General features: G+C 41.4%; 1 protein-coding gene across 1 annotated transcript in view; it reads right to left on the bottom strand.

Moving 5' to 3' along the window:
- Window positions 1-12,456: 12,456 nt before the first annotated feature.
- cited4a (Cbp/p300-interacting transactivator, with Glu/Asp-rich carboxy-terminal domain, 4a) overlaps window positions 12,457-16,810 on the bottom strand; it is a 5,545-nt gene continuing 1,191 nt past the window's right edge. Inside the window, exon 2 of the mRNA XM_031854325.1 lies at window positions 12,457-15,730. Within this exon, the coding sequence (XP_031710185.1) occupies window positions 14,953-15,717 (765 nt within the window). The 5' untranslated portion in view covers window positions 15,718-15,730 and the 3' untranslated portion in view covers window positions 12,457-14,952. The remainder of the gene's footprint in view (window positions 15,731-16,810) is intronic.

Raw genomic sequence — 16,810 nt, 5'->3', positions numbered from 1 at the left:
TGGAAGGGATGGCTGAACATCCTTTGTCCCAACACACTGCATTATAAAACTCCTACAATAACTATGGCAGGTGAAATTTAAACCAGAGAGCCGTCATGCAAAAGTCTACAGGACAATTACCATCAGTTTGGGTGATGATTTTGATATTCATCCATATTTTGACTTCAACTGAAAATACATGGCTCAGATAATAAGCTAAAAACCAGGAGGTTTCAAGTGTTTTCAGTTAAATTTCCAGATTAGACCTTCTCCCAGGACTATGTGGGTGAGTGAAGACTAACAGACTGACCAGAAAAATACCTACTTTTCTTTTAAAGAAGCCTCTTTTTTAAAATGATTTGACACATTTGGTGTCATTGTGTATTTCTGAGCACAGCTCACCTGGGCAGAGGTCTAATCAATCAGAATAACTGAAAACAGCTGAGTGGATCAACATGGCGTCTATGATCACACGTCTGGCCAAATCTACATAAGAAATGAAGGTGTTACGTCCACTGACTTTCCTCTGGCCTCTTGTTGGAAGAGAGCACTCTCCCACTGTGTTTCTGCCACACCCGTCGCTGAGTGCCTGATCACCCGCACCTGATCAAGATTCGATCGTCAGTGGGATTGTATGTCAACCCCCAGAACCAGTTGGTGAAACTTTGATCCTTGAGATCACCTTCATACAGCATCGTCAACCCATCCTTTATCTTTAAGGAAGCCTTTAAACAGTTCCCTGCCAGTTCATTTGCTTCTCCTTTGTTTCTTGTTCTTTTTGTTTGACTCAGTGAGTTTGTTTTTTTCTAGATAGGCTTAGCAACAAAGCCCACACTGTTTTTTATGGATACCTCTTTGTGGCTTCCATTTCTGCAATATTATTCTGCTAATCAGTGTTTCAGCAGACATGATGTATACATAAAGTTGAATTAATAAGCAATTAAACACACTCATGCTCAATTCAATACACCCAGGGTGTTTGCTGTGGCAACCATTTCTTCTTGGTGTGGTATGACCAGTATCTTATATTGGCTAATGTTAGCAAGATAGATATAGCAGTGTTACAACAGATTACCTGCTAACAAATGTAGTCAGTACCCTAACCCAAGTATCACAATATCAAAGGAACATTAATTGTCTATTTTATTTATTTGAAGAATAAAGACAAAATAGAATGCTGAAATGTTGCCATTATTAGTATAAATAGCAAAAGAGAGGAAAAACATCAGAGTAGAGTGCAAGTTCTGCCATCCAGCTGGGGAACATGCTGTCATCCAAGGATTCAAATTCTTTGGCACATTAGTGTTGGTGGATTTTAACTCAGAGCAGCAGCAGTACCCTTATAAATGAAATGAAATTAACCTAAATGCTGGAGCAGAAATTTGAAGCCCATTTGGAATCATCTTTGAACGTTGGGATGCCTCTCGAAAAGAAGAATCATTATGATGAACTGGAGAGTGTGAAAAACCATCCTGTTTTGCCATAACTTGCACTTCACTCTGATGTTAATCCCTTTTTCTGCTTTTAATACAAAATAATGGTGAAAGGTGTGTTGTAATATGTGTGCATGCATTATAGCACACCGTTCTTGTAATCCTGCTAATTATCCCAATTTTCACTACGTGTATTGGTAATCTGATTACATCTTCTTTTACCTGTATCCGTAATGAATACAGTTACCTTTTTTATATCCTAACTACGTAACGTTCCATGTATTCCATTGTTCCCCAAGCATGCTAATGATTGCCCATCGCTACTAACCATTGTACTGTTATGGAAGCATCAGACGTGAGGTATGCAAATGCCAGAGACATTTGAAAGATTGACAAGTAATCCTCATCTGCTCATCATTCAAGTAAATCCTATTGGAGCAGAGACAACCTGTGGTTTAGGTGTTTGGAGGCTACACTCAGGGTAATGTATCAATCTGGTTATAGCTGCTACATTAGCGCACATGTAAACACATTGAATGAGAATGAGAAGAGAGAGCATAGGTGGGGGGAGGGGCGGCTGTAGTTAGTGAGTCCTCAAGGACACACTGTGCTGTAGGAGCCTGGCTGAGGTGTTGCAGGGAGGCAGCGTGTATAAGATGAGGAGGAGGAGTAGGGGAGGAATGACTGCTGACGCATTTAGGAGCTTTTGGAGGGGTGAAGAGGGGGGTTGCTGACGTCTGGACAGCCATGCAAATCTAGGAAACCAAGGAGATGGCCCTGGTCCAAACTCTGCCCGGTGAACCGTGGTGATTTCTGGCTAAAGATGAAATGAAGCAATAGGGAGGCTCAAACGACAAGTTTGCATTTCTTTCTTTTGCTGTTTGGCAACACTCCTCGGTGCTTCTCTGATAGTGGTCCACTGAAGTGAAGAGGAGCATCTTGACAACAGAGTTTTGAACACTGATAAAAGCAAACCGTGCTCAGCTTTTCTAAAGCACAAAGTGGGTTTATACAATGTGCATTTTGTTTCCAAATCTCTCTCGAAGAAAACAGACAGAACGGAGGACATGACACAGAGCTGTTCGCACTACCTTACAGTCACACATGTACATTTGATTATGAAAAATAGATGGCTGAATAAAGTAGTAGATGATAAAGGGTAAAAGCCAATCTGTTGCATGTGACGATAAAATAAGAACAAATTTACAGGCTGGTTGGTTGCAATCTGCAACCTCACTGCTAAATTCCGCCAAATTATACGCACTGCACCTTTTTAAGAGAATATAATATGCTTGTTACCTTTAATATTTTGTACAGTGTCCTTCAGGATGTTTTATAATATCCACACAGAGAGGATGTCTGTGTGGATCTGTTAAAAAAATAATGATGTCTCAAACAAACTTTAAGGGGGGGTTTTACCTGGGAGTTGTCACTGAAGTTGAAGCAAAATGGCCGCTGCCTTACGACTCATTTCTTTTAAATATATTGCGTGGCTCAGCAGTTCACGCCCATAATTCTATGCGGTCAATGTTTCCAGGTCATTCCAGGAGCAAACATTTACTTCCTCACTTTCATTGTAATTTCAGGGTGTAGTTTTTGTATTTGACCGTGAAATGCGGACATTGTTCATCACTGACAGATTTTAAAAGCAGATTGGGTCCCCAGAATCAATTATTTGGCGCTCCTCCAGTTGGTGGTGCTCGCCAAGCTTGGCCCTGCCAAAAATGTCCTTGTCTGACTGAGCACTGAAAAAAACAGGACGTCAGTTTCGGGTGATTCACAAATGCTTGTGGAAACTCCTAATAAACCATCCTTTCATAGTAGGATGTGCTCCACCAAACAAACAAACAAACAAAAAGGGTTTTTGGCTTGAATGAATATCAGTTTCGTGTTTCAGATCCCTTTCACAGTGAACTACAAGTCCCCTGCACCCAGCAGTTAAAACACCTGCCTTTGTCATTTCCTTTTGCTTTTGACCTGGGTTTCTAAAGTTGTTGTTTTTCCTCACAAGAAATGTAACTAAGTGGGCATACTGTATGGTGCTACTTCTCCTTTATTAATACAGATATCAAAGCTCCTACTGTCAAACTTATACACAAACTATAAGGGTTCATAACGACTAATGTTAGGCAAGCAGAGAACATCCTGGAAAGTGGCAGAGATTAACAATTATTTAGATAGTCAAATCACAGTCACGTGAACTTTTTCACTTGGATTCCCAGGCAGCAGGATGTGATAGTTCTCTTTGAAAGTTGTAATACCATGTGAATATATCTGATAGAGGATGAGGAGACATTTTTTCGACATTGAATATTGATAGAAGATTAGGTAATGAATTACCACTATGGCTTCATACAATTTAGACCTTTAAGCCCAGGCTGCAGAAGCCTCACCATGTCAAATATTGACTTGTTTATCTATCTGTGTGAAAAAGCTTCCAAGTTCAAGGCTCGTAGAGCAGACGGTGCTTCCTCATTGCCACAGAGTACAACTGGAGGACATAAATGATACATATTACTTTACATGTATGACAGTTTATTCTGCAGTTGGAATTTCCTGTTCTCCACACACATTACACTGTTCATACAAAGTGTAGAAATTCAGAATTAATCCGTAATAAAGCACTCATCGGAATGACATTTTAAATTAAATGTAGTTTGCATTTGCTCTCTCAAGACTTGTGATTATATTGACCCTTTAAAGTGTCTGTACTCCTTAAGTTGGATGATGTGATCTTGTGCGTCTGTGTGTAAAATATAGTCACTTTAACAATTATAAGGGACATTTCCCAACTGCAGACTACTTTCTCACACATTCCCTTCATTGTACAGAGCTGCACTGGTTCACCTCAGTAGCTGAGACCTCCCTGCTTCTTCACGGACAATTCAAGCTTAAAATATCTTATACATTTAGGTCACTTGTTATTAAATCATGACACCAATGACGTGTGTATGGTATGATAAGAAATACTGCGGATCTTACAAACCTTCAAATCTGTGTTTTGTCTTTGTTCTATCAGCACAAACTCTGGGAAGTTCTTCAGTGTTAATGGGGAAGTCCACCATTGTTAAGCAATTTGATTTACTCATCAAAGGGAGTATTACACAATCACTTTTCTGTTGCTATAGAGGAAGCTTCAAAAGTCTGAAAACATGAAACCCCGATGATGTCGTAGTGATGTTATCATGGTTTTTTCAACTTGGGTGAGACATGGATGTTTACCAAGCAGCAAGGGTCTGATGAAGGGAAACTATCGTGTTTAATTTAGGTGTAGACTGCAAATAAGAAGTGGACATAGTCACCGTGATGTGTGAAACCTTGAGTTTGCCATTTTTGCCGTTGCCATCTTGGTTTTTGTCATCTCCACCTTGTTTCTTTGCAAACAGAAGTGATACGAGACATCTGTACAATTACAATTGCTATTAATAAGAATGCAAGTTTAAGGCTTCACTTTTCTGAATCGGAGGTTGCCACCCGAATGTAGCTAACCTATCCAGTGTGTTTGGAGCTTAACCCATACAGGGTCCATTAGTCAGGATGCTGCTGCTTCAATTTTGACCATTTGTTTTATTTGCCATGTTAATGGCCTGGCTCTTTAAGGATGGCAATATTGGCCAGTTGTCCATCCACCACTTTGGTCAGGACTGAAATATCTCAAGAACTCAAGACTCACTTAAATATGACTGATGACTGGAAAAGCAAACACAATATTCAAAGTAAATGTGATTCAAGTTTTGTTTAAGAAAGTAAAACGCTGCTTGTTTGATTGAGCAAATGTAAAAAAGCAAAATGCTAAATTAATGCTATGAACAGACAATAGTAGACTGACATTTATTTTAATAACATTAACATCACTTTTTGTAACACTCGGTGTGAATAACACTGTGATCTGTGTTGACATGCACGCACCCCGACCATGTCTTGTTTCAACCAGATCAGCCCACATTTGATGACCTGTTATCGAGGACAATTGCAGCTTGTTGCTGCAGTCATTGTCTAAGTGACACCATTCTGCATGTTGATCATTGCAAGCTGAAGGACTAAAGGCTCTTCCCCTGCTTTTCATTCAAAATGTTCAGGTATCAGATTCAATCCACAATTCCTATTCCTAATATGTTCTAATTGTCTTCCTCATCTCTGAGTTGTGTGTCTGTATATCTTTGGGAATCACCTGGAAATCCAATGTTTCCAGGAACAAACCATTTGAAGAAAGAAAACTTTGATTATGCTTCAGACTGCTTTTTGATTAGCATGTTTCATTATTCTTGATAAAATAAAGCAATAACGTGATGAATCTATTTTTAATCGGTGAGAAGCACAATGTATGCAGAGTGTTCCCCAGAGAGACTCTTATTAATCAGAGAATTGGCGTCATGGAAATAACTCACTGTGGACTTAATGTTGTTTTGACTAGGGTGCTAGCACTCTCTCAAGTCTGTAATGTTAATTACAGCACACATTGAGCAGAACAAGCAACATGCTGAAAATGTGGCTTCCATTGAACTGGTAGAATACTACAACAAAATCCAAATTGGTGTCTTCTTAAATACAGACAGATTAGTACCAAATCCATCGTCAATTGCTACTTTCTGTAAACTTGAATTTCCACAAAGTGCAGTTCTCCAATCCCCAATGTTTCACCACCTACAACTGGTTTACAGCGTCATGTGATTAGCTAAGTGTTGTATGCGCGGCCTTGGGCGTGCACAAACTGTGCGTTTCCAGTTTACCTCTTGTTTATTCACACAACTCTCACGTTATTCCCCCGTTGGGTAAATGGGCTGATGATACCAAGAAAATAATCCATCCCCCACATTATGTCCCTGAATGTGCAAGGATCTATTGTGTAACATTTTATTTACATCTAAAAACCATTATGGTAGATTCCGAGGCGTGACGGTATTTGCTTTAGTTCTAGTTTAATTACCAGACTGCACCTTCAGATGATATAGATGTGTACAGAAACATCCAATTGTGTTTGAGTTTGAGTCATGGCTGCACTTGAACAGGCACTGAGTAATCAAATAAGTCCTTCTGCTGTTGACATACTTCAGTCACAGCCTTTACTGCAGAAACATGTCAATTTCATTCGGAGTATATTTGTGCCCATAGCAATTTAGTGCTAGAAACGCCATCAATGTCAAGTTTCTCTCCGGGGGTGGTACTAGAGAAGGTGTGGGTCTTCTAATTGAAAAGGTTTTAGCCCTTGAAAGCCTCAGGCCCCTTTCCTTTCTAAAATCAATGAACAGCTCCTTGGTTTTGCTGACGTTGAGCCGTAGGTTGTGCGCTGAGTCACACTGCAAGATTGTTGATTTCCTCAAACTTCTGTGTTCTCTCCATGTTGGGGGTTGCAGTCGTGGGTGTACACAGCGTAAACAGGAGGTGGCTGAGCACACAGCCCTGAGGCGCTCCGGTGTTCGACACTAAATTAAAAAAAAGGTAGGGTAACTCCTCTCAGATTCTGCGTTGAGACTAAAGTTTAGTTTAAAGTGCTCGTTTTAGGAGTGGAGTTTGGGGCATTGAGCATTAAAGTGTGGGATGAAAAATGGTGAAATGAAGTAAAGAAGCTCTTTAAATCAAGAGAGATCTGCAAGCACAACTTGTTTTTGTCGGTGTGTGACCACCAAGGTCAAGAAATCACCTAGAACCTTAGGATTCTTCTTTTCAGGAGTATAAATGTCCATATCAAAAGGACAATAGTTATTAAGACAACTTGGACCAAATATGAAAGGTCACGAGTTACCAAAACGATCAAGATTAATAGTAACACTAGGTATCAAATAGGCCAGTGATTGTTGATGTGTTATGCTTTGGTCCAAAGTCCTGGATGAACCAATAAATCAACTAACCGAGGGACTGACTTATGTATCGGGGCTAAAAAAGTGACACAAGTCAGGGTTTCAAGTCTCTACAGTGCAATAGAGAATTAAAGAGAATCAAGATTGCAACACTTTCTCATGGGGTTTGAAACACAGTGACCTGGTTGCACATACCTTGTATACTTGCGCATCATCACTTTTCTTTTGTCTTCATTAATGAAGCACCGTCTTCACTAAAATGCTGTGGTGAGTCATCTGGTGAGTAAGAGTGCAAGGTAATGACAATGAAACCAAGTGCTCAGGCAGCGAGACTGAGCCATAGAACTGGAGCGAAAAAACCAGACGTAAGCGAAGAGGTGGTAAACACTGAGACGATTGCTTGTATGCGTCACTGTTGCTTTAGGGCGAGGAGAGTGAATGACATCTACCTGATTGTCAAAACTGTTTACAGGGTGAAATGCAGCTGGTGACATTGGAGCTTGGGAAAGGGCGAGGTTCATATTCTTGAAACCATACTGTCTTTTACAAACACTTACATCTTGGATTTCAGTTTTAACTTGTACTTTTAGCAGTTCAGTATCACTTGGGTACAAAGATGTTACACTGAACTATCATTATTCTGCAGAAAGCTTTGTTCGGGAGCTAAAGTCCTGGTGGTTGTGAAAGGAGGCACTGGGCTGAGGCAAACTGTTATATGATTGGGATTAACATATTGTCTGACCTTGTTCCATCAGTGGCATTATCCATCCCCCTAGCACTTCAGCGTTTCCAACACAGGTTGCCAGTCAGTGATCATCAGAGGCTTTTGTAAAGCTACATACAATATGGTACCAAAGCTGGAAAGTTAACTGTGATGACAAGACTCCAGTCATTTAGCCTTAATATCATGAATACTATTCTATAGGCCGATTCATGTTTATATAATACTCACAGAAACCTCTTGCTCTGGTGCATGCTGTGTAGCGAGATGAGCCTCCTGAGTTTGCACCCAAATAAAACCTTTTCAAAAATACGATCACATGACTTTTGATTAAAATTCGGTTGGTAATTTGCACTGCAATCTTTACTAAACACATTTGTGACATGGCAGATTTGCACAGGATTAAGATCACAAACAATCTTGCAAAATGATTACAAATTTAGAGGTCCCCAGGTATTCCTGTGTGAATGAAGCCTAAGATACTAAATGTTGATACTACTTGAATTGTATGTTGTTGTGTTCTTGCATAGTGCCAACAAAACAAGACAATGTAACCCCGGACACGCCTGGGCTTGAAAATGTGTGCTTGTTATTGCTGCAGAGGCCAGACTAACTATTGTGTAACTCACAGTTGTAAATTATCTCTGTGACGTAGTCCCTACATCAGTCTGACTTCTGTGACTCACACAACCTATTCTCAAATTTTAAAAAAACAAAAACATTTACAAAGACAGACTGTTCTGTACCCGGCCATTACAGCCTCATGTGTTGTGGGTCTGAGTGTCCTGCCGTCATCAGTACATTAAAGTATTACCATGTTAGAGCAGATGTGGCAGGCAGAGCCACCCTGCTGTCCCACCAGGTGGACTTGGCAGTGGCAGCTTCGCTCTGGTGCCCTGGATTATACTTTTGCTGGCAGACGTAAAAAAAGAGACTGGGGCTAAGAGATGGTTGCGCGCGCAAAGCAGTCGACACTAACGCTACTACGCTGGTTGAAATGAACCAGTTTGATCAGAAGACTGTGAGGGATTGTCACATTCATGTGTGTACTGTACACTGCGATGTGTGACTCCTCACCGGTTTGGGAATTTGAACAGTCATGGTGAACAGTGTGTCAAGATTGACATTTAAGGTCTGGTATCGTTACATCATTTCTCACTACTTCACACATCCAAAACTACTAGATGCTATATGATGAATCACATTCAAATTTGGTATTGCTTTCACATTGTATATTCTATTTCTTTCACATTGTATATTCTATTTCACATTTTGATAAATTCCCCACCTTAACGCAATGCCTGGCTCTTCAACTGTTATATCATCCACTGTCCCATACTGCTGTCTCGTAGCTTACAGCCACAGATTTAGCTACAGTACAATCATTCAAATTGCATTGATCATTCATGCAATTGCCGCCATTGTAAACTCAAGATTCAATCATAGATTTTAAAATACAAGCCAAGGCCGTTTTAGATTTTGAATACAGCTACTAGACACGTCATTCTTCTATAAATGTATACCTGTCTTTTCAAATCACAATGTGGAATAGAAGCCCAGCAGAATAATTAATTTTCATGTAGACAGCATATATTTATCCTGTCTGTCCAAATTAAATTCTGCTTTTAATACAGACACCATTCATGTACTACAGATTGCCATTTCCTGCTGCAATAACTGAATGGTTGAGCAGTTAGTGTGAGCACAATTCTCTTTCACCTTAACATTTCTGCTCTTTTAGTGAAGTCAAAGTAAATATGTTTGCCAATGTTATATCCCATTTGAAGTCTATTCGCATCACTCTTCGCATGAGGCTGTCCAAACAAAGTCTACCTACCAGCACCTCTAAAGCTCACTAACTAACATGTTATATATCATTTGTTTCATTCAAATACTGTGGTACACAGTGATAAATAGGATTGTGCACTTGCACATATTTACAATTGCAGTGTGTTTTTTTTTCGCTGGAGCCCTCTGTGATCTCAAAATGTTTTTATTGGAATAAATGTATTTCTATACTCTCTAACTCTGGCATTCTTTGAATCAGCTTGACACATTATAGTACATCTTGAATGCGCCTCTGAACCTCCAAACATTCAGGGTCACAGTTCGTTGATCTTTTCATACACACACACCACTTCCTCCAGCCCCGTTAAGGAGGCATAGAGGAGATTGGCAGCCAGATGTCAGAGCTTCGAGAAGAAGGGTTGGATAGGATTAAGAGCTGTTCCATCAATGCTCGACTTGAGCTCATACGGTCCAAGGTTATGCAATTTAAAGATACCAAACTGAACGGGCTTTGACTCGTCGATTTTGGTTTTGCCTTAAATTAAAGACGTTCTCGAAGAAGATATTGCAATCGCTCAGTCTATTAATTGGTGAAAAAAGCCACCCTTGACTGTGCTCTTGATTTAATAGGCTGCTCTGAGCGGGCCTTTGACCCAGCAGGCTCTCATGTTTGGTATGCTTACAGCCAGAAGGGGCTATTCTGAGAGGTGGATATCAACCTCCCCGCCTAGCTTTAGGAAGTGGCTCAATGATACAGTTTCCTGTTTGTATTTAGAGGAGATAAGCTTCTCTTGGTCAAGCGCTCAAACTTAAGGTTGTACAGATTTGCGGAGCTCTCACAGACCATAGCAGTAACAAGATGACACCGGTGTAATCTATGTGCTTTGTGAGGCTTTATCACATTTTACAGAAGGAATTACTTGTTCTTATTTGTACAGCACAGCACAGAGATAATGATAATAATTCCCGGCTCGCTCTTTTGTATTACCAGCATTCTCAACAGGTTTTGTTCAATGCTGAATGTTTTATCAGGCCTCTGTGTCTTTCTCAAATGGATGTTTCCAGTGAGGGAAACCCACGGTGAAGACAGAGTCAAATTCAGCTTGTGATGTGAAATATTGCATCCTCACAGCATTCAACCATTTCTCAGTTATAAAGGAGCATTTCTGTCTCCTTGAACAAACTTCCCCTGAGCAGACTTGAGAACTCCCAGATCGAAGCAACAAGCTGTTTTGCGAGGAATGGCTGTTGCACGTTGTTTACACAAGCCTTACTACTATTCCCTCTCCTTTTTATGTGTTCATTTGTGGGAAGTGTTTGCTTTTTTTTTTCTACCTTTTTATCATAGTGTGCTGCATAACTGCAATGTGCACTGAACTTGCAAGTGTTGATACAGTAAGTGGTGCGTTTCCCTCCCAGCAGGAAACAGGTGTTTGAGATATCGCAGTAGCACATATAGGAAACACATTTAGATGAAACACTGATACAAAAGTAGCAAAATGTGTTTTATTTGAATTCACAGTGAGTTTCTTTTCTATTATTTATAATGCATTTATTATTTCAGTTTTTCTTTTCCTTTCTCTCTTTGTCAGTATTCTTTTATACATATTTGTATACATATTTCTTCTTCCTTCACTCCACACTCCTCACACGGGTGCAGGTTCAATGAGAGAGTACAGATTCTCATGTGTGTGTTCATTTATATGTGACTTTGTGACCCTGAGGAGCACCTGTGGAGTTGATCTTGGTCTCACTTTTGATCACGTAGGCACTATGATAATGGTTTCTTTTAAACTTTTCTCTAAAAAGCAGTGGCAGATACACAACTCATTTCTCATTTTCGTTAACATGCTAGATAGGCCATGGCCTTGCCACTGCGTTCTGATGTAGGTTGGCTCTCCTGCAAGTCCACAAGACACATGCTCAGATAGTCTCCAAAAGATCCATTAAAAACAGCTCAAGGACAAAACACTGCCTTGACTCACATCATGTAGAGCAGCATAAGTATTCCAGGTCTTCGTAATACGACTTTACTGCACAGCTAATTGGAATTTTAATGAGACTATTTTTTTTACTTTTTTCCCCTTAAATCCCCACAGAAATGTTCTTCTAATGGTAAAACAAAACGTCTAGCTGGAAATATGCAGATACTAGTTGGAGAGAAGTGGAAAAAAATGGCACTATAAGGTCTTTGAAGAAAAAAAAAAAAAAAGGAGGTAATTTCGAGTGATTGATTACATCAGTTGGTGCGCTTCTTGGAACAGATTTTTGAAAACAGGCTTCATAAAGCAAGACAGTTCTCAGCTTCACATCCGTTTCCTCACACACTAGTTAAAATAAGAATACAGTCACTTTTATTTGTTGCTAATTAGCACACTACTTAACCGTTGTCACTATGCAATGTGTTTGGCTTTTTAAGTGGAAATTTTCCAATTATATAACACACAGTGAACTTAAAAAAAACATCCTGGTGGGTCAAACTTTGTGCTGACTCACTTCTGTTTAGGATACGTAGTTTGTATTTTTCCTCTTGGGTTTGCTCATCACTTCTTGTGGGTGGAGAAGTGGCTGAAACCAACAAGAGAATGAAACTCAGAGGATTGAACCGACAGCATCTCAAAGCCTCCGTGGATCAGGCTGCTAACACAAGTAACAACTTGATATATAAGCAACATTAGAGCATTGTACTGTGCTCTTCATGACGGCCAACAGTGGAATCACTGACAAACAGAAAACATTTCTTTAAATAAATATTTTATTTGAAAATAAATACATTTTCTTAAAATAGAATCAATAACATTACAAAAGCTTTAGGGACGTGGGAAGGGAGTAGGAGGGGGTTTACCCAAATGAATGATGTGTAATTTGGAACAAGGAGTACAATCTCACACGTTTATCTACCATCTTAAGACAAGTTCCCACAATGTGTTGTACTGTACATTCTCAGCTGCTTTGTATGAAAGGGGGTGGCATCCCTCACGCTTGCTTTAACATGCAGTGTACTTGGTCTTAAAGCTTCAGGCCCTGCACCCAAAAACCATTGGTATTCTCACACTGTATCTACACACTCATTTGTAAAAATGTAGGGTATAATCTCTTGTCAACACATCAAAAATCAGCCACTGATTTACATTTACATCTGACAATGTTTTTTTTCGAAAGTACCTTATTAAATGTGTCTAGATCAACTTCACCTCTAGTCTACAGTACAAAGATACGATACACAAGAATGCTGCGCTTATTGATATAGCAGTAATCAGAGGCCACTGTCTCGCTAAGGCCAGCAGTGTTTACCATTTCAACCGTGAGCTTGTAAGTTGGTGTGGCCAAATTGTGTCAGGCAGAAAGTGAAACAGTGCGTGAACTCGCTGGCACTTCTCTGCCTTTACAACAGCGTTTCAATGCCCATTGTTTGACTCAAGAGCTCGGAGATGGCAGATCTCCAGAGAGACAGGGGCAGCAGCACAGTTGTATTGGAACAGATTAACACAGTGCACTAGCGCAGCCCTGACCCCTCTGACAGCTCCACAAATAGCATTACGAGTGCAGGAAGTTCTCTCTCAACCCGCCTGCAGCGGCAGAGCAGCAACCTTGACAAAAACCTAATTACCAACTGCGCAAAAAAAAAAAAAAAAAGCGCCACAGAATATGTCCGTTTTATAATTATTGAGTCATTGGAGAATGTGCAAGCCGACCTCAATTAAGACAAGCGTGTGAGAACATGTAATTTATATCTAATCAGTAGAAAAGCAGCAGAGTAAGCTAATCTATGGCAAAAACAACAACTTTGCAGGCTTTGTGCTCCCCGCTTGCTCTTCCTGCGGAATGAAATCAATGCCACAGGTAGCAGATTTAAATAATGATTAAACTAAATGCTGCCAGGGAGTGCTGTGCCCACACATTGTGTCCGCTCATCAGAATCTCTATCTTTCTCTCTCTCTCTCTCTCCCTCTCCTCTTTCCCCACGCAGCTCCAATCACCTTCAGCAGACAGGGCCATGTGTTTAGAGAGAACGCCATTCAATGGGTTTTAAAAGCCTCACCGCACTGACCACACACACAGACGTACACAAACAACACACAGATGCAAATTCTGCAATCACGCTCTTTTTCTTTTTTTTTCTTTTTTAAACCAATCCTGTTGTAGAACAAAAGAAATCCCACCTCAGATCTGTGATCGACACCTTCACCCGTCTGATGGCTACTTTTTTATTTTTGTTTGGCTTTTACTTGGATCTTGCAACAGGCCACAGTAATGGCGTTTCTCATATCCGAACATGTTTCTTCCTCCCCAACAGCTCATGCAGTTCTACTAAGCAGTAACCCAAACTTTGCTTGCGATGAGCATGTAAAAATGTCTTCCAGGCCGTTTTTCTAAAGATAAATGCTTTGTTCAAGCAGACACTCTAAGCAATGCGCTACTTTGCCAATGATTCAATCACAGTTAATTAGCGGGGAACAGATGTGATACAGTTCATGATTGCAGATTAAATCGGGAGTCAGGTAAGTGACACTGAAAGCTAAATAATCAATGTAGCACAATTCACCCGACTAATCCGAGATAATCTACTTCACGTCACCCAGGAATGCTGCCCAACGTCACTCTCCTGCTCTTCGAGGAAATGTGTACTTCTTTTTGTAGGAACTCAAGTTTTGAAGAGCCAGCCTTCAATATGTATGTCAGAAAAAAGATATCTGTTCTTAATCCCTTCATCGTTATACAAACAAATTCAGAGGACTAGCTTTTATAAATTTGTAAAATGTCTGCTACTATTTGAAGGTGTCATCAGAGATAAAATACATTAAGTAGTGCCACAGAATCTAGCAGACCCAGATGGATAGTCTTTTCAGGCCTTCCCCCGTTGTGTTTGTTAAGTTTACAATGATCCCAGAGCCTTGGCAATGCAGGCACATGTGCTGAGGGCCAGATGGGTACAGACAGAGCCCGCTGCATCAGGATGCCTCAATTTGGCCAAAGACGACAGATCTCTCTGGCACCGGCTCAAAGAAAATAAACCTGGTGCGCTTGGTGCGTTTTCTCTCTTTACAATTCTTCATCAACTCGCAGGCAGGTCAGTGTGAAGGCGGACTAGTCACTGTCAGATACACAGACACAGAAACACCCAAACAGAACAGAGAGATTGTCTCCTCTCGCTGTGCTACTGTGACCGCTCAGTCATTCTTTGGGAGTGTCCAGTCCAACCAAAAACCCGACCAGCCTCCGGACGCTTCGCTCAACAGCTCACCGTGCTCGGCTGCTGTTTGCACACAAAGTCTGATATGAAGTCAAATTCATTCTGTCCCAGGAAGAGCTCGGGCAGCTCCTGAACGCGATCCAACCCAAACTCCAGCACCAGCGAAGTCAGAACCTCCTCGTCGATCAGATCCATGTCCATGCCGTTTTGTCCCAAAGGGCCACCCATGTGCTGCATGCCTGATAGCTGGGCCGGGCCCACCCGGTACTGAGCACCGTTGGGCATGTGGTGGCCGTTGCCTGAGACCAGCGGGTGTCCATGATACTGAGTGTTGAGTTTCTGCAGGTGCATGCTGGCCATAAGCTGCTGGGAGGTGAGGTTACCAGGGAGGTACTGCTGCGGGTGTCCACCCTGCTGCTGCTGCTGCTGCTGCTGCTGCTGTTGTTGCTGCTGCTGCTGCTGTTGCTGCTGCTGCTGCTGCTGTTGCTGTTGGGGGTGCATGTGGTGGTGGTGCTGCTGCTGTTGCGGACCCTGGCCATTGTACATCATGTTCCCAGACATCATCTGGTGGTGGTGGTGGTTGGCCATGGGAGCTCCGTTCAAGGGGCCGGCCATCCCGCCAGGTCCCACCATGCCCTGCCGCTGTCTCATGGCGGCCTCCATGTTGTTCTGAGGGTTCCTGCCGTAGTGCATCACCTGGCCGTTGGGCAGAGTGCGCAGGCCGGGCTGGCCGTTGTGCTGCGGAGGTCCATTCATGCCCATCCTGAAGCTGTGGGTCATGGGCATCATCATGTGTTCAGCCATGGCTTCTAGCGCCCTGAAAAACACATTTTGGAACACGTCAAATTAGATTATTTAATACAACCAATTGTAATTACAACCTAAAATACCCAGAACGGGAAAAAAGACAGTTGAGCAGAATAATAAAGCCTTGTAGCACCTTTGTCATACATCTTAAACATACAAATAGCTTGAATGTAGTAGAGAATCCACTTTAGTAAAACTAATCCATCTGCTCCTGTTATTTGTGTTTTTTGACTGAGCATTCGACTGATAGTTCAGTTTGTCTTTACCTGCTGGGTAGCTAATGCTCGTTAGCTCTCTGTAAATGAGTAGAATCTGCACACTGTTCCGTCCACTCCCATGGAGGCCTTTTTCAGTCTGTCACTCTCATAGCAGCAACCGTTAACATTCAGATAGCCAGAGCCATCTACTGGACAGTTGTTACACCGGATAGCTAATGTCGCCAGCTATCATCTACTCAAAGTAACCTTTTTGTGCATGTTCTAATAATTTGATGCCCTACCCTGATGATGCCATCAAGGTTGTCTATGGTAGGGCTTGACACTTTTGGGAGTTTTTGTGTATGGAAAAAAAAAAAACTATGCTTGTAGTCTTCATTACAAACTGAAGCTGTGGGGTCGAAATCTGTCAACATTTAGGAAGGGAGGGTAAATACAACAGAAACGCTATTCAGTTGCATTGTAGGAAATGTAGGATCCTGTGTTGTTAGATTTGGACCCATTCTAGAGACTAAAATCCAGGATATCTCAGTCTCTGCTTCCAGCTAGATTCTTGTGAAGTGAAAAAAGTGAAACAGTAAATCGCTGCCTTTTAAAACCACCAAATAAACCGTAGCTCTTATGAGAACAAGCCCTGTCTCTCTGCCGAAACTCGTTACCCTCCTCCAGTTTCTCTCACTCTGTGTATTTGAACCACTTCCAGTCATATCGAAATAGTCCCATGTACAAACCCATCAGAGACCTCCAAAATTATACCATCAGTGAGGCACCGCTGGCCATCCAACCAACGAGGGAGGGCAGCAATACCCTTGCAGCCAAAAGGACGCAGAGGAATGCTCCTCCAGACCACACACACCTCTCCAACCCAACCCAAC

This window comes from Anarrhichthys ocellatus, unplaced genomic scaffold, assembly GCF_004355925.1.
Source record: "Anarrhichthys ocellatus isolate YVR2014 unplaced genomic scaffold, GSC_Weel_1.0 scaffold14, whole genome shotgun sequence".
Lineage (NCBI taxonomy): Eukaryota > Metazoa > Chordata > Actinopteri > Perciformes > Anarhichadidae > Anarrhichthys > Anarrhichthys ocellatus.
The sequence above is the reverse complement of the archived record's forward strand: the minus strand, read 5'-3'. Positions and strand labels throughout refer to the sequence as shown.